General features: G+C 44.8%; 1 protein-coding gene and 1 non-coding gene across 2 annotated transcripts in view; one reads left to right on the plus strand and one right to left on the minus strand.

Moving 5' to 3' along the window:
* The window catches only part of cilp (cartilage intermediate layer protein, nucleotide pyrophosphohydrolase), a 90958-nt gene that overhangs the window by 46774 nt on the left and 19282 nt on the right, over nucleotides 1-24902 (minus strand). Inside the window, exons 3-4 of the mRNA XM_068017651.1 lie at nucleotides 21346-21615; nucleotides 1484-1672 (exon numbers count right to left, since the gene is read on the minus strand). Coding sequence (XP_067873752.1) covers nucleotides 1484-1672; nucleotides 21346-21615 — 459 coding nt within the window. The remainder of the gene's footprint in view (nucleotides 1-1483; nucleotides 1673-21345; nucleotides 21616-24902) is intronic.
* Nucleotides 17847-18037, plus strand: LOC137352649 (U2 spliceosomal RNA). Its single transcript, XR_010969751.1, has one exon. It is a non-coding gene; the product is annotated as a U2 spliceosomal RNA (small nuclear RNA).

Genomic DNA, 24902 nt, shown 5'->3' on the forward strand with positions numbered 1-24902 from the left:
GGAGCAGGAGTAGGCCAAACAGCCCCTAGAACCTGCTTAATTGGCTTATTTGTCTTATTTAGGATAATTACTGTAATCTTCTATACCATTTCTGAAACAGATAAATATTTCTATTGTAGCTACTGTAACTGACGATCATTTCTCGGTCCTCACTGGATACAGGTGTGGTGCCACAGGATTGGAGAACTGCTAACGTTATACCTCTGTTTAAAAAGAGAGCGAGGGGATAGACGGAATAATTACAGGCCAGTCAGTCTAACTTCAGTAGTGGGCAAATCATTGGAATCTATTCTGAGAGACAGGATAAACCGTCACTTGGAAAGGCACAGATTAATCAAGGATAGTCAGCATGAATTTGTTAAGGGAAGATCTTGTTTGACCAACTTGATCAAAATCTTCGAAGAAGTAACATGGAAGATAGATGAGGGTAGTGCAGTGCTCAGTACTGAGTCCCCTGCTTTTTGTGGTATATATTAATGATTTGGACGTAAATGTAGGGGGCATGATCAAGAAGTTTGCAGATGACACTAAGATTGGCCGTGTGGTAGATAGCGAGGAGGATAGCTGTAGGCTGCAGGAAGATATTGATGGTCTGGTCAGATGGGCAGAAAAGTGGCAAATGGAATTAAACCTGGAGAAGTGTGAGGTGATGCATTTGGGGAGTTCAAACAAGGCAAAGGAATACACGATAAATGGGAAAATACTGAGAAGTGGAGTGAATGTCCACAGATCCCTGAAGATAGCAGGACAGGTCGATAAGGTGGTTAAGGAGGCATACGGAATCCTTTCCTTTATTAGCCGAGGTATAGAATATAAGAGCAGGGAGGTTGTGCTGGAACTGTATAACTCATTGGTTAGGCCACAACTTGAGTACTGTGTGCAGTTCTGGTCACCTCATTACAGAAAGGGTGTAATTGTACTAGAGAGGGTACAGAAGAGATTTATGAGGATGTTGCCAGGACTGGAAAAATGCAGCTTTGAGGAAAGATTGGATAGGCTGGGGTTATTCTCCTTGGAACAGAGAAGGTTGAGGGGAGATCTGATTGAAATGTACGAAACTTTGAAGGGCCTGTATATAGTGGAGGTGAAGGGTCCATTCAACTTAGCAGACAGGTCAGTGACGAGGGGGTATAGATTTAAAATGATTGATAGAAAAATTAGAGGTGAGATGAGGAAAACCTTTTTCACCCAGAGGGTGCCGATGGTCTGGAACTCACTGCCTGAAAGGGTAGTTGAGGCAGAAACCCTCAACTCATTCAAAAGGAGTCTGGATATGCACCGCAAGTGCTGTAATCTGCAGGGCTACGGACCAAATGCTGGAAGGTGGGATTAGAATAGGTGGATCATTTCTTGGCCGGCATAGACACGATGGGCCAAGTGGCCTCCTTCTGTGCCTTAAACTTTCTATGATTCTAATCAGACATTACTGCAACCCTCCATTGGGTGTCACATCTGGAAAATTAAAGATATTACTTGCACATACTTTCACAAGCTGGGCCTTTGCACATCCTCCCTTCCTCCAAAGGACCTGGACATTGCTGCTCTTGGTTCTGGTTGTGTATGGAGCAGGTCCGCCTGCGTATCTGCACTCCTGTCTGCTCACAGGCTGCTGTGCAGGGGCCCCAGACTGACCACTGGGACCAGGAACTCCAAGCTACAGCAGATATGGATCCTGAGGAAAAGATCAAGAATTTGTATCGTTTCTGAATTGTTGTCCTGGAATATTAAACGATATTGCTTCCCATTTTTAATTTATTTTCTTCAATTTTCTCCCTACTTCTGCTCACATCCTGAATCATTCTCCTGCCAATAGGTTGGGAAGTCAACCCGTCATTGTCAAATAAAGCAGATAAGCAGAAAGTCACGGATGAATAGGAACATAGGAAATAGGAGCAGGAGTAGGCCATTCGGCCCCTCAAGCCTGCTCCGTCATTCAACTAGGTCATGGTTGATCTACTACCTCAAAACCATTTTACTATCCCAATATCCCTTGATATCTTTAATATCTAGAAATCTATCAATCTCTGTCTTAACCATACTCAATGACTGAGTCTCAACAGCCCTCTGGGGTAGAGAATTCCAAAGATTCACCACCCTCTGAGTGAAGAAATTCCTCCTCATCTCAGTCCTAAATGACCTACCTCTTATTCTGAGACTGTGTCCCTGGTTTTAGACCCACCCACCATGGGAAATATCCTTCCTGCATCCACCCTGTCGAGTCCGGTAAGAATTTTGCATGCTTCAATGAGATCACCTCCTATTCTAAATTCTAGAGAATATAGGCCCAGTCTCCTCCATCTCTCCTCATAGGACAATCCTTCCATCCCAGGGATTAGTCTGGTGAACCTCTGTTGCACTCCCTCTATGGCAAGTATATCCTTCCTTAGAGAAGGAGACCAAAACTGTACACAATACTCCAGGTGCGGTCCTACTAAGGCTCTATACAATTGCAGCAAGACTTCTTTACTCCTGTACTCAAATCCTATTGCAATAAAGGCCAACATAGCATTTGCCTTCCTAATTGCTTGCTGCACCCGCATGTTAATTTTTCGTGACTCATGAACAAGAACACCCAGCTGTCCGTTTAAACTTATTGCAATAATCAGGATGGTGTGTTGCCTCCTTGATGCCAGGGTCAAGGCTGTCACTGAATGGTGCAGAGCAACATGAGGGGAGAGGGTGAACAGCCAGCAGTCGTACTCCACATTGGTACCAACAACAGAGGTAGGAAGAGAGTTGTTGTCCTGCAGAAAGAGTTTAGGGAGCTAGGTAAGAAATTAGCAATCAGGACCTCAAAAGTAGTAATCTCTGGATTACTCCCAGTGCCACGCGCAAGTGAGTGTAGAAAGATGGTGCAGGAGGGAGGGCTTTAGATTCCAGGGACACTGGGACCAGTTCTGGAGAAGATGGGACCTGTACAGGCTGCACCTGAACAGAGCTGGGACAAGATTCCTTGTGGGGTGATTTGCTAGTGCTTCTGGGGAGGGTTTAAACTAACTTGGCAGGGGTGTGATAACCAGGAGATAGTTCAAGACAGGAACACCAAGGTGCATAGAGAATTGGGAGAGACACACAGCACTAGAGTAGGAAATTGTAAAGTATCAGGTGCGGTCAGAGTGAGAATGTTAGACAGTACTAGAAAAGAGAGCAGTTCTGTATTAGATGGGAGTGGACTGATGAGGATTACAAGGAATGCAAAGACAGGATTACAACGCATGTGTCTAAACGCACAAACTGGTGAATAAGGTTGGTGAGCTACAAGCATAGATAGTAGTAAAAACAAGAAATGCTGGAGCCACTCAGCAGGTCTGGCAGCATCTGTGGAAAGAGAAGCAGAGTTAACGTTTCGGGTCAGTGACCCTTCTTCGGAGCTGACAAATATTAAAAATGTCACAGGTTATAAGCAAGTGAGGCGGGGGTGGGGCAAGAGATAACAAAGGAGAAGGTGCAGATTGGACAAGGCCACATAGCTGACCTAAAGGTCATGGAACAAAGGCAAACAATATGTTAATGGGGTGTTGAAAGCACAAATAGAAGTATGGGGATATGATGTAGTAGCAATAACGGAAACATGGCTTAAAAATGGTGAGGATTGGGTGCTTAACATACAAGAATATAAAGTATTCAGAAAATATAGGGAAAGGGGAGGTGGGGTGGCAGTACTGATTTGGGAAGACATTGCAGGCTGGAAAGGAAGGGTATCCTTGAAGGGGCAAAGACAGAATCCATTTGGTTAGAATTGAGGAGCAAAAGGTTATGATCACGTTACTAGGGGTATTCTGTGGGCCTCTAAATAGTGAGAGAGAGAGAGAGTGAGAGAGTAAGAGAGAGAGAGAGAGTGAGTGAGTGAGTGAGTGAGTGAGAGAGAGAAGCAAATTTTCAGGGAAATCACAGAGATGTGCGAGAATTATAGAGTATATTGGGCGACTTTAATTACCCAAATATCAATTGGGATAATTTTAGAGTCAAGGGAAAGGAGAGGAGGAGTTTCTAAGATGTGTTCAGGAGAACTTTCTTGATCAGTATGTTCTCAGCCCAACTAGAAAAGAGGCATTGCTGGATCTGGTGCTGGGAAATGAGGTGGACCAAGTGTCTGTCAGGGAGCAACTGGGTAAGAGTGATCATTGTATCATAAAGTTTACGCTAGTAATGCAGAAAAGCAAGGAACAAAAGAAGGTAGAATGTCCAGATTGGAAGAGGGCTAGTTTCAATGCAATGAGAAAGGATTTAGCCAGGGTAGAATGGAATCAAAGACTGGCAGGAAGAGCTGTATCAGAACATGGGTTATTTTTAAGAAAGAGATACTTCAGGTACAGGTAAATTGCAACAAGGACATAAGGCAGGGGAACCAAAAACAAGGCTCCTTGGATGACAAGGGAGATAGAGTTTATGAGGAATCAAAGGATTGTTCAGCGCAGAAGGAGGCCATTCGGCCCATCATGTCTACACTGGTTCTCCGAATGAGCAATTCACTTAATGCCATACCCCGCCTTCTCCCAAAAACTATCTAATGCCCTTTTTTATGCCTGGATTGAACCTGCCTCCACTGCATGCTCTGGCAGTGCATTCCAGATCCAAACCACTCGCTGCATAAATAAGTTTTTCCTCATGTTGCCATTGCTTCTTTTGCTAATTACCTTTGATCTATGCCCTCTCATTCTCGATCCTTTCATGAGTGGGAACAGTTTCTCCCTATCTACTCTGTCCAGACCCCTCATGATTTTGAATATCTCTATCAAATCTCCTTCCAGACTTCTCTTCAAGGGAAAAACAGCCCCAACTTCTCCAATCTGTCTTCGTAAATGAAGTTTCTCATCCTTGGAACCATTCTTGTGAATCTTTTCTGCACTCTCTCCAATGCCTTCACATCTTTTCTTAAATGTGGCACCCAGAACTGGTAGCGAACCTCCAGCTGAGGCCGAACTAGTTCAACATAACTTCCTTGCTCTTGTACTCTATGTCCCTATTAATAAAGCCCAGGATACTGTATGTTTTATTGACTGCTCTCTCAGCCTGACCTGCCACCTTCAATGACTTATGCATTTATGCACCCAGGTCCCTCTGCTCCTGCATTCCCTTTAGAGTTGAACTCTTTATTTTATATTATCGCTCCATGTTCTTCCTATCAAAATGAATCACTTCACATTTCTCCACATTGAAGTTCATCTTCCACTTGTCTACCCATTCCACCAACTTGGTTATGTCCTTTTGAAGTTCTACACTATCCTCCCCACAGTTCACAATGCTTCCATGTTTCGTATCATCCGCAAATTTTGAAATTGTGCCCTGTACACCAAGGTCTAAGTCATTAATATATATCAAGAAGAGCAAGGGTCCCAACACTGTGCCCTGGGGAACTCCAATACAAACCTTCCTCCAAGCTGTAAAACATCCAATAACCACTACGCTCCGTTTCCTGTCACTCAGCCAATTTCGTATCCGTGTTGCTACTGTCCCTTTTACTCCATGAGCTATAACTTTGGTCACAATTCTGTTGTGTGGTGCTGTATCAAGTGCCTTTTGGAAGTCCATGTACACTACATCAACAGCATTGCCCTCATCAACTCTCTCAATTACCCCTTCAAAAAACTACAGCAAGTTAGTTAAACACGCTTTTTCCTTAACAAATCAATGCTGGCTTTTCTTAATTAACCTGCATTTGCCCATGTGCCCATTCATTTTGTCCCAAATTATTGTTTGTAGAAGTTTCCCCACCACCGAAGTTGAAGTGGCTGGTTTGTAGTTGTTGGGCTTATCTTTACATCCTTTTTTGAACAAAGGTGTAACATTTGCAATTCTCACCCCCCTGCCCCCCCTCTGGGACCACTCTGAGCCTAAAGAAAACTGGAAAATTATGACCAGTGCCTCTGCAATTTTCACTCACTTCCCTCAGTATCCTTGGATGCATCTCATCCTGTCCTGGTGCTTTATCAGCGTTAAGTAAAGACAGCCTGTCTAATACCTCCTCCTTATCAATTTTAAACCCTTCTAGTTTATTAATTCCCTCCTCTTTCACTGTGACCTGGGTAGCATTTTCTTCCTTGGTAAAGACGGATGCAAAGTATTCATTTAATATCTCAGCTATTCCCCCTGCCTCCATGTGTAAATCCCCTTTTTGGTCCCTAATCGGCCCCACTCGACCTTTTACCATCCTTTTATGTTAACAGCCAGTCTGTTTTCATACTAACGCTTTGTTTCTCTTATTTTGTTTTTCACTTCTCCTTTGAACCTTTTATATTCAGTCTGGTTCTCCATTGTGTTATCTCCTGACATCTGTCATAAGCACACATTTTCTTCTTCATCTTCATCTCTAACTCTTCTGTCATCTAGGAGATCTGAATTTTTTTGCCCTACCTTTCCTCTTCAAGGGAACATACCTTGACTGTGTCTGAACTATCTCTTCGTTGAAAGTAGCCCATTGTTCAGTTTCTGTTTCCTGCCAATCTTTAATTCTAATTTATTCAGCCCAGATCCATTCTTACCACATTGGAGTTGGCTTTTCCCCAGTTAATTATTCTTACTCTAGATTGTTCTTCATCCTTTCCCATATGTTACAACAGAGGTTGGACAAATGCACTGTCTTTCTCTAGTTCCACCTCCCCATGGGTAACAACTTATATTTAAATGTTTTACCCAGGTACCAATACGACCAATTATATACGTTATCTATTTTACTTTCAGAATAAAAATTCGCCAACCAGGTTTCTTTAATAAACAACAAAGTTATTGATCTATTATGAAACAAGACTTATTCAATAAAGTTCCAAAGCTTATTAACACAGTTTGAAATATGAAAGTATAAATATATACCTTTCTAAAATAACCAACACACAGGTGCACACACACACAAACAACACACTAGTTAAAGAGAAAAAAAATAAAGAAAAATAAAAAAAATTGGCTCTGCAGAGAGCAACTTTAAGAAAAATACTTTGGCCAAGTTATTGTCAATTCTTGTAAAAAAAAAGGACGATATGGAATGCTCCAGATGGCCCTTTGGTCTGACATCCAGGTACACATAGATGGTTGTCACTGGGATCTTTCTGGAGCAGTTCTCTTCAGGTGGTGTCGAGGATTAGTCTTGCAGGCTTTTCTGGAGAATTACTGTATCAGGGGTTTCAGCTATCACACTGGCTTCTCAAAAGCTTTTCAAAAACAGGTGGTAAAGGATGAGTTGGGTGACTTTTGTCTTAGCAGGCTATACACCAGGGTGTCCAACATACAGCTCATGGGCCAGGATCCAGCCCACCAAAGATTTCATCCGGCCCGCGGATGTAAACTGTACCCAGACTGTTCCTCATCCTTACCAGGGGTCTGTGACTGGAGATGAGAAATTTCCTATTATCAGACCGGCTTTTAAAAAAGATCGCAAGTCAGTGTTACAGCTGACAGATCCTGATATCGGGAACAGCAGTTTCTGAACTTCGGACAGAGTTGGGGTTTTTTAAAAGCCCGCCGGAAAACTCCAAATCTGTCCGAAGTTCAGAAACTGCTGTTCCCAATATCAGGATCTGTCAGCTGTGAAACTGACTTGAGATTATTAAAAAAACTGATCAACCATCTGCTGAGCGTTCCCGCTCTCTGCAAGTGCTGGAGAGAGGGACAGAGAGAGGGGAGAACAGAGAGAGAGAGAGAGAGAGAGAGAGAGAGAGAGGGGGGTGGGGAGACAAAGAAAGAGAGAGAGAGAGGGAGGGAGGGGGTGGGGGGGGAGAAACAGAGAGAAACGGGGACAGACAGAGGGAGAGAAAGAGAAAGGGAGACAGAGAGGAGGCAGAGAGAGAAAGGGACGGGGGGTACAGAGAGGGGGGCAGAGAGAGAGGACAGAGATAGAGAGGGGGCAGAGAGAGAGGGACAGGCAGAGAGGGGACAGAGAGTGATCAAGATCATGCCTGACAGAATGACATCTATCCAGAACACTCCACATCACTACAAGTGTGCAGGCAAGCATCGACTACTTGTGCAAGCAAAAAAAAGCCAGGTATCTCACTAAATCAGTGTCCAACATATTGACCAGAAAGTAAGTCAATAAATTAATCTTCTCACTTAAACCTTCTTCACAAAAATGCACCTTTGTTGTTTCGGTTAATTAACATTTTAATGCCTTTATCTTTCCAAAATTGTCTCACCAGCCCCCTATTTAAGACAAAATTTGTAATGTGGCCCCTGACATGAAAAGGTTGGATAACCTCGCTATACACCAACTGAGCATCCAAACAGTCCACACCCCAATCTGAAAACCAAAATTCCTGACCACTATAAACCTAGACAAGTGACATCTATGTAAACAACTCCAACAAGCCAGCAAGGTTCCTTCTGTTTATTTAGCACTTCATGGTCTCTTCCAGTAAGTGTTTTTTAAAAAAAAAATCCGAAGTATCCTTCCAGTGACCCATTAAAAAAAAACATATCCATGGAATCTCTTCAGTCTTTCAAATGAACCAATTTCCACAATCTTTTCAATACAAATCCTCAAAAAATATTAAGAATAAACGCACCTTCATGACACCTCCACCCATGGAGGTATGAAACTCCATTTTAAATTGCATTTCATTATGAAGAGTGGACAAAAAAAACTAAATTAAAACACATTTACACACTCATTTTCATTCACTTTTTATCTGTAACTACTACAGCTATGCCCTGTACCAAATTTGTGCTCAGATAATTCAAAGCAAAGTTAAATTCTAGACAAAGCATCAGCAATTACATTGTGTTTCCCCACAATGTGAATAATCTTGACGTGAAAGGGCTGCAATAGTAAACTCCATCATAGTCTAGCATTCTGGTTTTTGAATTTTTTCACAAAGACTGGGGTGAGGTTGGGGTATGATCAGTATATACCAGTGTCTCCCTGTAGCCGCGGCAGACGTATACTTCAAAATGTTTAAGAGCTAGTAGTAAGCCCAGTGTAGGATATTTCTTTTATGTTGATTTGGCCTTTTGGAAAAGTATCCCACTGGCCTTTCTATGCCCGATTCTTCATCTTGTAACAGAACTGCACCTAACCCCAGCTCACGAGCATCAATTGCTACCTTGAAAGGCTCAATGAAATTTGGGGCAGGCAACACTGGTCCATTGATCAAGATTGCTTTCAGCCTCTCAAAAGATGTTTGGCACTCCCCTGACCACATTACCTTGGATTTCTTTGTAGCAAACCCATCAGTGGAGTAGCTATAATGCTGAAATTTGGTACAAACTTGCAGTAGAAACCACACATCCCTAAAAACCTCATGATTTCTCATTTAGTCTTAGGGGCAGGGAACTCCACCAATGCTTTCACTTTCGCTGTTCTTGGCAACACCTGTCCTTGCCCTACTATATGCCCTAGGTAGGTTACCCATGCTTTTGCAAATTCACTTTTGGCAAGGTTCATCACCAAATCAGCTGACTGTAATTTTCTAAACACGGCTTTTAGTTGTTCCAAATGGTCCTTCCAAGTGTCACTGTATACGAGCATATCATCAAGGTAAACCACACAGTTAAGAACACTAGCTACTACTTGGCTCATTAGTCTCTGGAAAGTTGCTGGGGCATTTTTAGCCCAAATGGCATCACTCGGCATTGGAAGAGACTGTCTGGTGTGACAAAGGCTGATACTTGGGCGGCGCAGTGGTTCGCACTGCAGCCTCACAGCTCCAGAGACCCGGGTTCGATTCCGGGTACTGCCTGTGTGGAGTTTGCAAGTTCTCCCTGTGTCTGCGTGGGTTTTCTCCGGGTGCTCCGGTTTCCTCCCACAAGCCAAAAGACTTTCAGGTTGATAGGTAAATTGGCCATTATAAATTGTCACTCGTATAGGTAGGTGGTAGGGAAATATAGGGACAGGTGGGGATGTTTGGTAGGAATATGGGATTAGTGTAGGATTAGTATATATGGGTGGTTGATGTTCGGCACAGACTCGGTGGGCCGAAGGGCCTGTTTCAGTGCTGTACCTCTAATCTAATCTTATCTAAAACTTCTTTAGCTCGGGGTAGTGAAGAAACATGCCAGTATCCCTTTAACAAATCTATTTTGGTAAGAAATGTGGCACTGCCAACTCTGTCAATACAGTCTTCCAAGCGAGGAATTGGGTAGGAATCTGCTTTTGTTACTGCATTAACCTTTCTGTAGCCTGTGCAAAATCTAGTTGAACCATCAGGCTTAGGCGTGAACACAACTGGGGAATTCCAGCTGCTTTGACGAGGTTCAATGAGGTGGTTTTCCAACATGTAATGAATTTCTGCTTCCACCTTGGCCTGTTTCTCAGGACCCAAGTGATAAGGATGCTGTTTTATAGGAGAGGATTCTCCTACATCCATATTATGTGTGGCTAAGCTTGTACATCCTGGTTTGTCCCTACAGACTCCTTTAAATGCTGTGAGTAGCCTTGTTAGGTCTTCTCGTTGTTCTGCATCTAAATATGAAAGCATAGTGTCTAATCTTCCTAACAATTCAGTGTTAGCTAACTGGATAGTAGGAGGTTCAATTTGAGAATTGACTAGGCCTCCTTCTGCCTCATCCTTACTATCCCTTTCATCCTTCATTGTCCTTACTACCGAACATACTTGTGCTTGCTTATCCTCCTCCCAGCAATGATAATGTTTCAACATACTGATGTGATACAGCCAATTCTTTTTCCAGTGATCTGGGGTGTCAATCAAATAATTTACTTTACGGCACAGTGGTGCAGTGGTTAGCACCGCAGCCTCACAGCTCCAGCAACCCGGGTTCAATTCTGGGTACTGCCTGTGTGGAGTTTGCAAGTTCTCCCTGTGTCTGCGTGGGTTTCCTCCGGGTGCTCCGGTTTCCTCCCACATGCCAAAGATTTGCAGGTTGATAGGTAAATTGGCCATTAGCAATTGCCCCTAGTATAGGTAGCTGGTAGGGAAATATAGGGACAGGTGGGGATGTGGTAGGAATATGGAATTAGTGTAGGATTAGTATAAATGGGTAGTTGATGGTCGGCACAGACTCGGTGGGCCGAAGGGCCTGTTTCAGTGCTGTATCTCTAAACTAAACTAAACTAAACTAAACTAATCCTTTTGAATATTTTATATGGACCACTGAACTGTGCTTTCAGCAGTTCACCCTGTAAAGGCAGTAATACTAACACATATCCCCTGGTTGAAATGTTCAGGTCTTGGCCAGTTCTTCATGGTTGTTTGCTTTAAGATGTGCCTGAGCTACTTTGCAGGCTCCCGTGAGCCAATCCCAGAACTTGGATACAAAATCTAACATGGAAGATTTATCCCTCTGTTCTAACAACTTTTCTTTGCTTAGTTTTAGAGGACTTCTTACCTCAAGTCCATAAACTAATACAAAAGGACTAAAACCTGTAGACTCATTAGGTGAATCCCCGGTGGCAAACAAAAGAAATTCTAGCCCTTTGTCCTAATCATAGGGATATTCATGACAGTTTGCCCTGATCATCGTTTTGAGGGTCTGATGATACCTTTCTAAAGCCCCTTGTGTCTGTGGGTGGTATGCTGAGGATTTTAACTGTGTTACACCCAGATTACTCATAACTTCCTGAAAGATTTTAGACATAAAATTGGAACCTTGATCTGACTGGATCTCAATCAGTAATCCATACCGAGTGAAGAACTGGTTAATTTCTCTACCGCTACCTCAGTGGAAATTGTTCTCAAGGGAATGGCCTCTGGGAACTGAGTAGCCATATGCATAATAGTGTGTATATATTGATGTCCCTCTTTTATTTTTGCTAAAGGTCCCACACAGTCTACCAATACCCTACTAAATGGTTCCCCAAAAACTGGTATGGGAATTAGAGATGCCGGTTTTGTGGCAGGTTGTGGTTTTCCACAATCTGGCACATATGGCACGTTTTACATAACTGCACCACATCCTTGTGAAGAACTGACCAGTAAAAATACCAACTTATACAGGCTTGGGTCTTCCAGATCCCTCCATGACCCACCGTAGGAATTTCATAGGCTATCCTGAATATTTCCTGGCGATACTTGGCAGTACCGCTATCTGGTGAACAACCGTCCATTCTTCGTCTGTACGTCCTCATCAGAGTCCCATTTTCAATACTAATAGAATTCTGGAACTCCATCTGTTTCAGCTTCAGTTTGAGCCGATTGTGCCACTTTACTTAACTCTGGATCAGCTTGCTTAGCCTTGATCAGGGAAGGCTTACTGAACATTTCCTTCGGGTTATCCAGATCGCCCAAAAAAGTTTCAGATAGCCAAATATCTGTCTGTGGTGCCAATTTGACCTCTGATGATGGAACTTGTTTAGCTATTGCTCGGGCCACTGCACATGAAGGAAAAATTCCTGGAACCTTGTCCTGCAACTGCTCTGTCTCCTTGACTTCTCTTGGTATTTCTGTGACTACTGGAGAAGCTACTACCTTCGCTCCGGCCAAATCATTCCCCAGGAGTAGGTCAACTCCATCTATACGCAAACTATGGATAACTCCTCCAGTTATTGTTCCAGACATTAGGTCACACTCGAGCTGCACCTGATACAAAGGTACGGGTATATACTCCCTGCCGAAACCATTCACTAAAACCTTCAATGCGCTCTCTGGTGGAAAAGTCATGCCTTTCCCCAGCAAAAGAGTTTGGGTGGCTCCTGTATCCCTAAGTATAACTATGGGTTTACCTGTCTCACTTGAGGGATAGGGATTTACTTTGCCTTTTGACGAGAATTCCCTATAGCTATCAGGAATCTTGTTCACCTTCCGCGTACTCACTGCCTGATCTGTCGCACTCTCGGTCAGGGCCCCTTTCTCTACATTGGGCTTGTGCACCCCAATAAGTCCCATGGATTTACCCTGCAACTTCCAGCATTCTGCACGAAGGTGTCCCACCTTGTGGTAATGGAAACACTTAGGCTTCCAGTCCTCACTCGCACCCTCAGCACTTTCCTTTCTTAGCTGAGGAAGAGGTCCTGGTACGTTCCCAGCTGTCCCTTCTCATCCCTGCTTATTTGCCTTCCTTTCACCCTCCCACCTCTATCCTTCTCAGGTTTGTGGGGGGTGACAGAAAAAATGTTTGGGATTGTGGACAAGCTCGTAATCATCAGTGATCTCAGCTGCCTGTTTGGCTGTTGAAACCTTCTGGTTCTCTACATGGGTTCTTACTAATGGTGGGAGTGAGCTTTTAAATTGTTCCAGGAGAATTATTTACTTAAGGTTCTCATATATGAGACCTATCTTTAGTGCCTGAATCTAATGATCAAAGTTAATTTGCTTTACTGTCTCAAATTCTATATAAGTCTGTCCGGGCTGTTTCTGGAGGTTCTGAAATTTCTGCCTGTAAGCTTCAGGGACCAGCTCATAAGCAGAAACGATAGCCTTTTTTGCCATCTCATAATCTGCAGAAGCCTCTTCAGAAAGCATGGCATAAACATCATGAGCTCTGCTTATCAACTCGCTGTGCATGAGCAGTGTCCAGTTTTCTTTCGGCTTTTAAAGAATCATAATCTATTCCAGATTGCTGCACAAACAGACTTGCCATTCCGGTAGTGTAAGCTTTACTCTAATGTAAAATAAACCTGGTGTTTGCCTTTTGCCCTTTTCAATTATTATTACTTCACTTACAGTTGCATATCATCAGCTTTGGTTATCCCGGACAAGCCCCCAGTTATATGTTACAACCAAGCTTGGAGAATTGCACCGTCTTTCTCTACTTCCACTTCCCCATGGGTCACAATATATTTAAATGTTTTACCCAGTTACCGATACGGCCAATTACATACTTTATCTAAAATAAAAACAAGAAATGCTGGAACCACTCAGCAGGTCTGGCAGCATCTGTGAAAAGAGAAGCAGAGTTAACGTTTCGGGTCAGTGACCCTTCTTCGAAGGTGGCCTATAGACTACATTGAGCAATGTAATTGCACCTTTTTTGTTTCTTAGCCCTAGCCAAATAGATTCTGTCCTTGACCCCTCTGTTATATCCTTTCTCTCGAGCACTGTAATGCTATTCTTAATCAATACTGTCATTCCTCTTCCTTTTCTTCCTTTCCTATTTTTTCCTGAACACCTTGTATCCAGGAATATTTAACACCCAGTCCAGCCCTTTTGAACCAGATCTCTGTTATAGCCACATCATATTCCCACCTGTCAATCGGAAACTGTAACTCACCAATCTTAATTACACTCTGTGCATTCACAGACATGCACACTAATCTTGATTTAGACTTTATTACTTCCTCCCTTACTCTGCCTTCATCTTCTTCTTCTTTCTTCTTCTTCTTTGGCCTCCTTGTCTCGGGAGACAATGGGTAAGCGCCTGCAGGTGGTCAGTGGTTTGCGAAGCAGCGCCTGGAGTGGCTATAAAGGCCAATTCTAGAGTGACAGGCTCTTCCACAGGTGCTGCAGAAAAATTTGTTTGTCGGGGCTGTTACACAGTTGGCTCTCCCCTTGCGCTTCTGTCTTTTTTCCTGCCAACTGCTAAGTTTCTTTGACTCACCACACTTTAGCCCCGCCTTTATGGCTGCCCGCCAGCTCTGGCCATCACTGGCAACTGACTCCCACGACTTGTGATCAATGTCACAGGACTTCATTTCGCGTTTGCAGACGTCTTTAAAGCGGAGACACGGACGGCCGGTGGGTCTGATACCAGTGACGAGCTCGCTATACAATGTGTCCTTGGGGATCCTGCCATCTTCCATGCGGCTCACATGGCCAAGCCATCTCAAGCGCCGCTGGCTTAGTAGGGTGTATATGGCTGGGGATGTTGGCTGCCTCGAGGACTTCTGTGTTGGAGATACGGTCCTGCCACCTGATGCCAAGGATCCTCCGGAGGCAGCGAAGACGGAATGAATTGAGACGTCGCTCTTGGCTGACGTACGTTGTCCAGGCCTCGCTGCCATAGAGCAAGGTACTGAGGACACAGGCTTGATACACTCGGACTTTTGTGTTCCGTGTCAGTGCGCCATTTTCCCACACTCTCTTGGCCAGTCTGGACATAGCAGTGGAAGCCTTTCCCATGTGCTTGTTGATTTCTGCATCGAGAGACAGGTTACTGGTGATAGTTGAGCCTAGGTAGGTGAACTCTTGAACCACTTCCAGAGCGTGGTCGCCGATTTCGATGGATGGAGCATTTCTGACGTCCTGCCCCATGATGTTCGTTTTCTTGAGGCTGATGGTTAGGCCAAATTCGTTGACAAATGCCTTCACCTAATAACTTACTATTCCCTACTCAATTGCTATCTATCTCACAGTACTCTGTGCACCTTGGTAGTACTGTCTAACACTTTCACCTTATGCACATCATTCCTCTTTTCTACTTCTATATGCTGGTGCCCACCCCCCTGCCAATTTAGTTTAAACCCTCCCCAACCATCCTTGTGAATTTCCCTGCAAGGATATTGATCCCGGTCCTGTTGAGGTGCTACCCGTCCCTTTTGAATAGGTTCCTCCTGCCCCAGAACTGGTCCCGATGCCCCAAAAATCTGAAGCCCTCCCTCCTGCACCATGCTTTAAGCTACACATTGATCCTCCCTATCTTCCTATTTCTACTCTCGCTAGCACGTGGCACTGGGAGTAATCCAGAGATTACTGTCCTCGAGGTCCTACTCTTTAACTTCCTCCCTAGTTCCTGAAAATCTGACCATAGGACCTCAAAACCTGCCCTTGTTATGTCGTTGGTACCAACGTGTACCACACCTTCTGGCTCACTCCCTTCCCCGTGCAAAATATTCTGCACCCTCTCAGTGATGTCTGTTACCCTGGCACCAGGGAGGCAACACAACATGCAGGGCTCACAGTAATGGTTACAGAAATGCCTCTCTGTACCCCTGACTACAGAATCACCTACAACAACTGCTTTGCTGCACTTTGAAAACAAAAAAATAGAGGGCGTATGATGCATGTCAGGTGAACTCATGAAGTGAGAACCAGGCCATATACAATAAGTTGAGAGGGGAGGTGAAGATGAAAATAAGACCAACAAAGAGAGAACATGAAACTAGAATGGCTGTCAACATAAAAGGGAACCCAAAGATCTTTTACCGGTATGTAAATAGTAAGCGAGTAGCAAGAGGTGGAGTGGGGCCTATTAGGGACAAAGAAGGTGATATATGCTTGCAGACACAGGGCAATGAGTACTTTGTATCAGTGTTCACTAAGGAATTGGAATCTGACAAAATATCAATAGAAGTGGAGAGAATAAAGGCAATGGATAGGATAAATGGATAGGTCAATCATCTCAGTCCCAGGACATCACTGCAGGAGTTCCTCAGGGTAGTGTCTTAGGCTCAACCATCTTCAGCTGCTTCTCCAAGGACCTTCCCTCCATCATAAGGTCAGAAGTGGGGATATTCGCTGACGATTGCACAATGTTCAACACCATTTGCGACTCCTCCGATACTGAGACAGTCCATGTCCATATGCAGTAAGGCCTGGACAATATCAAGGCTTGGACTGATAAGTGGCAAGTAATATTCACGTCACACAAGGGCCAGGCAATGACCCATCTCCAACAAGAGAGAATCTAACAATCTCCCCTTGACACTCAATGGCATTACAAACGCTGAATCTCCCACTATCAACATCCTGGGGGTTACCATTGACCAGAAACAGAACTGGACCAGCCATATAAGTACTGTGCCTACAAGAGCAGGTCAGAGACTAGGAATTCTGCGGCGAGTAACTCACCTCCTGACTCCCCAAATCCCGTCCACCATCTACAAGGCACAAGTCAGGAGTGTGCTGGAATACTCTCCATATGCCTAGATGGGTGCAACTCCAAGACTCAAGAAGCTTGACTCTATCCAGGACAAAGCATCCCACTTGATTGGCACCCCATCACCACTTTCAACATTCAATCCCTCCACCACCGACGCACAGTGGCAGCAGTGTGTACCGTCCCACAAGATGCACTGCAGCAACTCACCAAGGCTCCTTCGACAGCACCTTCCAAACCCGCGACATCTACCACCTAAAAGGACAAGGGCAGCAGATGCATGGGAACACCATCACCTGCAAGTTCCCCTAAGTCACACACCATCCTGACTTGGAACAAATTGCCATTCCTTTACTGTCACTGGGTCAAAATCCTGGAACTCCCTTCCTAACAGCACTGTTGGTGTACCTATACCACATGGACTGCAGGGGTTCAAGAAGGCAGCTCACCACCACCTTCTCAAAGGCAATTAGTGATGAGTCAGCGATGCTCACAGTCTGTGAAAGAATAATAAAAACAATCGAGAGGGTGGAGGTACTAAAAAGGCTGGCTATTTTAGGGTAGATAAGTCACTTGGTATGGATGCCTTGCATCCTAGGTTGCTAAAGAAAGTGGGGATGGAGATAGCAAAAGGGCTTGCCATAATCTTCTAATCTTCCATGGATATGGGATGAGGTGCCAGAGGATTGGAGGGTAGCAAATGTACTCCCTTATTCAAGAAAAGGTGTAAGGACAGTCCTAGCAACTACAGGCCTGTTAATTTAACATCAGTGATGGGTAAGATTTTAGACACAATAATCAGCGAAAATATCAACAGACACTTAGAGAGGTTCCATTTAATTCAGGATAGACAGCATGGACTTGTAAAAGGCACATCATGCTTGACTAATTGAATTTTTTGATCAAGTAACAGAGAAGGTTGATGAAGGGAATGCAGTATTCATACGGACTTTAAGCGTTTGATAAGGTACCACATAAAAGGCTGGTTGACAAAATTGAGGCTCATGGAATAAGAGGGTCAGTGTCCAATTGGATAAAAAAATTTGGCTTAAGGAGAGAAAACAGTGAGTCAGTAAATGGTTCCTTTTCAGACTGGAGGATGGGAGACAGTGGTGTTCCCCAAGGGTCAGTGCTGGGACCACTGCTTTTTTTGCTATATATAAATGACTTGGATCTTGGAATACAGAGTAATATCTCAAAATTTGCCGATCGCTTCTTGACCTTTTGGCTAAGATCAAGTGTAGTATCTGTTCTTATCAGTTTAATATCTGATACGTCTCCTATCTGGGGACCAAATATTAAATTGATTTTTGGGACAGGGAGATGGAACAGGGGCTTGCTCCGTCCATTCCATGCATCGACCTGGTATTGCAGTGTCTCCAGGAACAGTGCAGCTTCTACCCTCCATGGAGGTGGGATGCCCATTGAAAAACAGAAATTGGAAAAAAAACATAAGGGCGGCACAGTGGCTAGCACCGCAGCCTCACAGCTCCAGGGACCCGGGTTCAGTTCTGGGTACAGCCTGTGCAGAGTTTGCAAGTTCTCCCTGTGACTGCATGGGTTTCCTCCGGGTGCTCCGGTTTCCTCCCATATGTCAAAGACTTGTGGGTTGATAGGTAAATTGGCCATTGTAAAAAAAATTGCCCCTAGTGTAGGTAGGTTGTAGGAGAAAGGTGGGGATGTGAGAGGGAAAATGGGATTAATGCAGGATTAGTATAAATGGGTGGTTGATGGTCGGTGCGGACTCGTTGGGCCAAAGGGCCTGTTTCAGTGCTATGTGACTCTATGACATGAAAGTTGGAGGTGTGGCAAACAGTGAGGATGATATGAACTAGGACATACCTAGGCTAGCAGAATTGGCAGACAAATGGCAGATGGAAGTTAATACAGTGAGGTGATGCATTTTGGCCGAAGGGATAGGGTTGAGGCAATATATATTTAATGGCATAGTTCTAAAGACTGTACAGGAACAGAGGGACCCCAGGGTGCATCTGTATTGATCTTTGAAGTTGGCAGGACATATTGAGAGAGTGGTTAGTAAAGCATATGGGATCTTGGGCTTCATAAATAAGAGGCATTGAGTACAAAAGCAAGGAAGTTATGCTGAACTTTTATAAAACTCTGGTTAGGCCCCAACTGGAGTACTGCATCCAGTTCTGGACACCACACTTCAGGAAGGATGTGAGGGCCCTTGAGAGGGTGCAGAGGAGATTTACAAGAATGGATTAGGGATTTTGATTTGATTTCATTTAGAGATACAGCACTGAAACAGGCCCTTTGGCCCACTGAGTCTGTGCCGACCATTAACCACCCATTTATACTAATCCTACACTAATCCCATATTCCTACCACATCCTCACCTGTCCCTATGTTCCCCTACCACCTACCTATACTAGGGGCAATTTATAATGGCCAATTTACCTATCAACCTGCAAGTCTTTTAGCTGTGGGAGGAAACCGGAGCACCCGGAGGAAACCCACGCAGACACAGGGAGAACTTGCAAACTCCACACAGGCAGTACCCAGAATTGAACCCGGGTCGCTGCAGCTGTGAGGCTGCGGTGCTAACCACTGCGCTACCCCGGCTACAAGGTTATGTTGGAGAAGCTGGAGTTGTTCTCCTTAGAGCAAAGGAGATTGAGGGGAGATTTGATCGAGGTGTACAAGATTATGACAGTTTTAGATAGGGAGGGAAAGAAAAGCTGTTCCCATTAGCTGATGGTACAAGAACAGAGATTTAAGGTTTTGGGCAAGACATGCAGGGGGATGTGAAGAAGGACATTTTTTATGCAGTGAGTGGTAATGACCTGGAACTCGCTGCCTATGCGGGTGGTGGAAGTGGAGACGGTGAATGATTTCACAAGGAAATTGGATGAGCAGTTGAGGAAAATAAACTTGCAGGGCTACGGGGATAGAGTGGGGTAATGGGATTGACTGGATTGCTCTACAGAGAGCCATCACAGACTCGATGGACCAAATGGCCTCCTTCTGTGCCGTTATGTGACTTATTCAGGCAACCACCTTCTGTTGATTGACAATTCACTGCCACTGCCAAACAGTTTCTGTTAACTAGGTATCTTAACTAGCTTGCAGTTTCTTTTGAAGTTCTAAGTCAAATTCTAACTCTTCATTTAAATTACAGCATAAGAAATACTTATCAAAGAGAGAGAACCCACTTGCACCAAGTTCCTGACATAACACTTGGTTTATGAAGCAGTCTGTACATCTCTACCCCTTTCCATCTCCCCTTCATTAATATTTACTTACTCCCTTCCCATTTCCCTCATCTGGCGAATTTCACCAGTGCAGTGATTGGACACTCAATAAATCCAGTTAATGCAATCACACCAACATTTTTAAAAATCTCATTCAGAAGTGGCTGCTCCTGGTGTCATTTAGAGAGTCCTGAAGAAAATAAACCTTTATATAAAATAACTGCCAGACATGCCTCATAAAGTTCTTTTGAGGAAAATTAAAAAGACTTTAAAAGCTGCACTTCAGTGATTCCTTAGTTTAACATCTACAGTAACACTGGCAGTAAAAACTGCGCTTGTCAAAAACCATCAACACCCCTTAAAATCTTTCTGTCTCAAATTTTTTACACAATCAATAGTGGGAAAAAAAATTTTAAAATAGATTTTAATTTTCTTTCTAGTTGATCTGATTGGTTCTGATTATGTCCAGTTGTACTTAAATTGACCAGAAGCATTGGGCTGAAATTTAACTCCCCGCCATTCCACCGCCCCCCCCCCCCCCCCAACCCACAAAGATGGGTGGGTTGGGGTTGGATCAGAAATAAAAATATTTTAAATCTCAAACCCGGCCCTAACCCGTCTCCAAGACCTCCTAATTAAACTTTTGGGTTTAACAGAGGCAGGACAAGGGGCAGGCACTTCCAGGCGCTGAGTTGACAACTTAAATATTTTAAATGAGGCTGGCAACCTCTATTTTAACCCTATCCAACTGGGTTTTGTAGTCCTCGGGTACCCTGGCAACTTCAGTGAGAATTTAAGTGCCTTTATAGCACTGCTTGTGGGCCAAGAGGAGCAGGACTCCTTTCCCCTAGCCACCCCAAGGACCCCCTCATCAGACTACTCCTACAAAGACCCCAGATTGGGATTGGACCCTCATCCCACACTAGGAATCAGGTCTACCTGGTCCTGTGGCCTGATCCAGAGAGTTCTCAAGCCGACTGGAAACCAAGCCTGTCAATCAAGTTGACTTTAGGCAGGGAACCTGTCAAGGACAAAATCTGCAACATGCAGGGAACTCAGACTTCTGGATTTCCCATCCAAAACTCGGCCCACCCCCCCTCCCCTTCTCTCCCACATAACCCATCCCTGTTAATATCCAGGCCATCAACTCTGTTTCTCTCTGCACAGATACTGCCTGACCTGCTGAGTATTTCCACCATTTCCTGTTTACATTTCAAATTTCCAGCATCTGCAGCATTTTGCTTTCCATATTGACCTGATTGGTTCATATTGACAATTTCCAATTGCATTGAAATATGCTGATTTTTCTCTTGAAAAACTGGCAAGTTGACACATGGGTTAAAAAATTGGCATGTATGTTGTAAATATATGAATTATTTAATATATATACTTGATCAAAATATAAAAACGTAACTACCGATGAATCTAGTACAAACCATCTCTTCAAATATTTTGCTAATTAATTTTCTGCCTAACCTGAGTGTCTGCTTACGTTTGGGACATCTGAATCGGACAGCATAATTTGAACAGTGTTTCCCTGAAAGTTGCTCCTTGTTGAGACACCAGAAGCCAAGGCGAGGACTGAGGTGTACGGCTTCTCCGGTGTGTGTGGCAGGGACTCCATGTATGGTACGGGCCTCAACAGCAGCTGGTCTTGGACATATTCTTTCCCGGTAATAATGTTGGATTGCATCAAGCCGCTCATAGTCTCCACTCCCACCAGGATGATCGACATTAAACCAAGATGTCCATGCCCAATGACCTGAAAAAGAGAAGTTATTGCTGAAGCAATAGAGAACTGACTGACTGATTTTTCATAACTAGTCTCATGAATACAGGCACAGACTACCAAGTCACTAGACGTCAGGACATTCCAGATAAATAAATCTGTCTATGAACCATCAAGACAATACAATCTTAATGTATTAGGAAAACAAAAAGAGATTTCAACTCTTGCTCGGGGGTCGTGGCGGGGGTGGGGGTGGGACAGGAAAGTACCTCCGGGAGAGGCCTGCCACAGGCCTCGTGACAGATCCCCCACCGCTCAGCGACGGGGACCTAATTTAAATACGTTAATTAATTTAAATTAGATGAATAAACACTTTTTCACGACGGCTGTGTCATTCTGCTCTTCTGGCTGTTTTGAGGGCGGAGTGAAGTGGGGAAAATTCTTTATTGGCTGAAGGGATGGTGGGAAGGGGTTGAAGGTCAAAGTTATTAAAGTTCAGCGGGGGGAAGTTCGGGATTGGATGAAACGATTTTTTGGTGGTGGAGGGGGACGAGGGCGATCAATAAATTGTGTGGCCATTGGGGGGGGGGGGGTGGGAGAGGGGTATCGATCTTTTATTAAATTGTTGAAACTAAATATAACATGAATTTCTCTTTAAAAATTAAAAATGACTTGTAAGGGCTTGAAGCCCTTTAAAAATGGTGACGGCAGCTCCGTGGTGGCACCGGACGTTGCTGCTGGGGATAAAGCGCCCGCCCCCTGTACGTCATCAGGGGCAGGCGGTCCGCCCCCTCCATGTAAATGAGCCGCTGCACGAAATATCATGGCGGCTCCACAGCGCACATCTCGTGCGTGTGCTGTGCCTTTTTTTGAAGCTTGCGGTTGAGAATGGCAACGAGCAGGTAAAAATCCAGCCCAATGTTTTATCTTGAGATATGGACATCAATGGCAAAGCTGCCATCTATTGCCCAACCCTAGTTGGCTTTGAGAAAATGGTAGTGAGCCTTTTTCTGGAGCTACTGAAGAGCAAGCAAATGGACCGCTGGGTGGAGCACTACCTAGAACTGTTCTCCAGGGAAAATGTTGTCACTGAGACTGCCCTCAATGCAGCCCAGTCTCTGCCAGTCATGGATGAGCTGGACGTACAGCCAACAAAATTGGAACTCAGTGATGCCATTGATTCCCTAGCCTGCGGAAAAGCCCCTGGGATGGACGGCATTACCCCTGAAATCAAGAGTGCCAAGCCTGCTATACTTTCAGCACTGTACGAACTGCTTTGCCTGAGCTGGGACGAGGGAGCGGTACCACAGGACATGCACGATGCCAATGTCATCACCCTCTATAAGAACAAGGGTGACTGCGGTGACTGCAACAACTACCGTGGAATCTCCCTGCTCAGCATAGTGGGGAAAGTCTTCACTCGAGTCGCTTTAAACAGACTCCAGAAGCTGGCCGAGCGTGTCTACCCTGAGGCACAGTGTGGCTTTCGAGCAGAGAGATCCACCATTGACATGCTGTTCTCCCTTCGCCAGCTACAGGAGAAATGCCGTGAACAACAAATGCCCCTCTACGTTGCTTTCATTGATCTCACCAAAGCCTTTGACCTCGTCAGCAGACGTGGTCTCTTCAGACTACTAGAAAAGATTGGATGCCCACCAAAGCTACTAAGTATCATCACCTCATTCCATGACAATATGAAAGGCACAATTCAACATGGTGGCTCCTCATCAGACCCCTTTCCTATCCTGAGTGGCGTAAAACAGGGCTGTGTTCTGGCACCGACACGGTTTGGGATCTTCTTCTCCCTGCTGCTCTCACATGTGTTCAAGTCTTCAGAAGAAGGAATTTTCCTCCACACAAGATCAGGTGGCAGGTTGTTCAACCTTGCCCATCTAAGAGCGAAAACCAAAGTATGGAAAGTCCTCATCAGGGAACTCCTCTTTGCTGACGATGCTGCTTTAACATCCCACACTGAAGAGTGTCTGCAGAGACTCATCGACAGGTTTGCGGCTGCCTACACTGAATTTGGCCTAACCATCAGCCTCAAGAAAACGAACATCATGAGACATGGAACTTGCTGCCGGGGGAGGTGGTGGAAGCAGGGACAATAGCGACGTTTAAGAGGCATCTTGACAAATACATGAATAGGATGGGAATAGAGAGATACGGTCTCCGGAAGTGCAGAAGGTTTTAGTTTAGGCAGGCATCAAGATCGGCGCAGGCTTGGAGGGCCGAATGGCCTGTTCCTGTGCTGTACTGTTCTTTGTTCTTTGTTACAAATGCCCCATCCATAAATATCGGCGACCACACTCTGGAAGTGGTTCAAGAGTTCACCTAACTAGGCTCAACTATCACCAGTAACCTATCTCTTGATGCAGAAATCAACAAGCGCATGGGAAAGGCTTCCACTGCTATGTCCAGACTGGCCAAGAGAGTGTGGGAAAATGGCGCACTGACACAGAACACAAAAGTCCGAGTGTATCAAGCCTGTGTCCTCAGTACCTTGCTCTACGGCAGCGAGGCCTGGACAACGTATGTCAGCCAAGAGCGACGTCTCAGTGCATTCCATCTTCGCTGCCTCCGGAGGATCCTTGGCATCAGGTGGCAGGACCGTATCTCCAACACAGAAGTCCTCGAGGCAGCCAACATCGCCAGCATATACATCCTACTAAGCCAGCGGCGCTTGAGATGGCTTGGCCATGTGAGCCGCATGTAAGATGGCAGGATCCCCAAGGACACATTGTACAGCGAGCTCGTCACTGGTATCAGACCCACCGGCCGTCCATGTCTCCGCTTTAAAGACGTCTGCAAACGCAACATGAAATCCTGTGACATTGATCACAAGTCGTGGGAGTCAGTTGCCAGCGATCGCCAGAGCTGGTGGACAACCATAAAGGCGGGGCTAAAACGTGGCGAGTCGAAGAGACTTGACAGTTGGCAGGAAAAAAGTCAGAAGCGCAAGGGGAGAGCCAACTGTGTAACAGCCCCAATAACCAATTTTATCTGCAGCACCTGTGGAAGTCTGTCACTCCAGAATTGGCCTTTATAGCCACTCCAGGCGCTGCTTCACAAACCACTGACCACCTCCAGGTGCTTACCCATTGTCTCTCGAGACAAGGAGGCCAAAGAAGAAGAAGAAGACTGTAGTTCATTGTGTGACGGTGCTTCCATAGTGCTGTCAGGGAGGGAAGTTCCAGAATTTTGACCCAGCACCGATGAAGGAACGGCGATATATTTCTAAGTCAGGGTCGTGTGATGTGATGTGATGGTGTTCCCATGTACCTGTTGCTCTTGTTTTCCTCAGCAGTGGAGGTCACGGG

The sequence above is a fragment of the Heterodontus francisci genome, chromosome 38, assembly GCF_036365525.1.
Source record: "Heterodontus francisci isolate sHetFra1 chromosome 38, sHetFra1.hap1, whole genome shotgun sequence".
NCBI lineage: Eukaryota > Metazoa > Chordata > Chondrichthyes > Heterodontiformes > Heterodontidae > Heterodontus > Heterodontus francisci.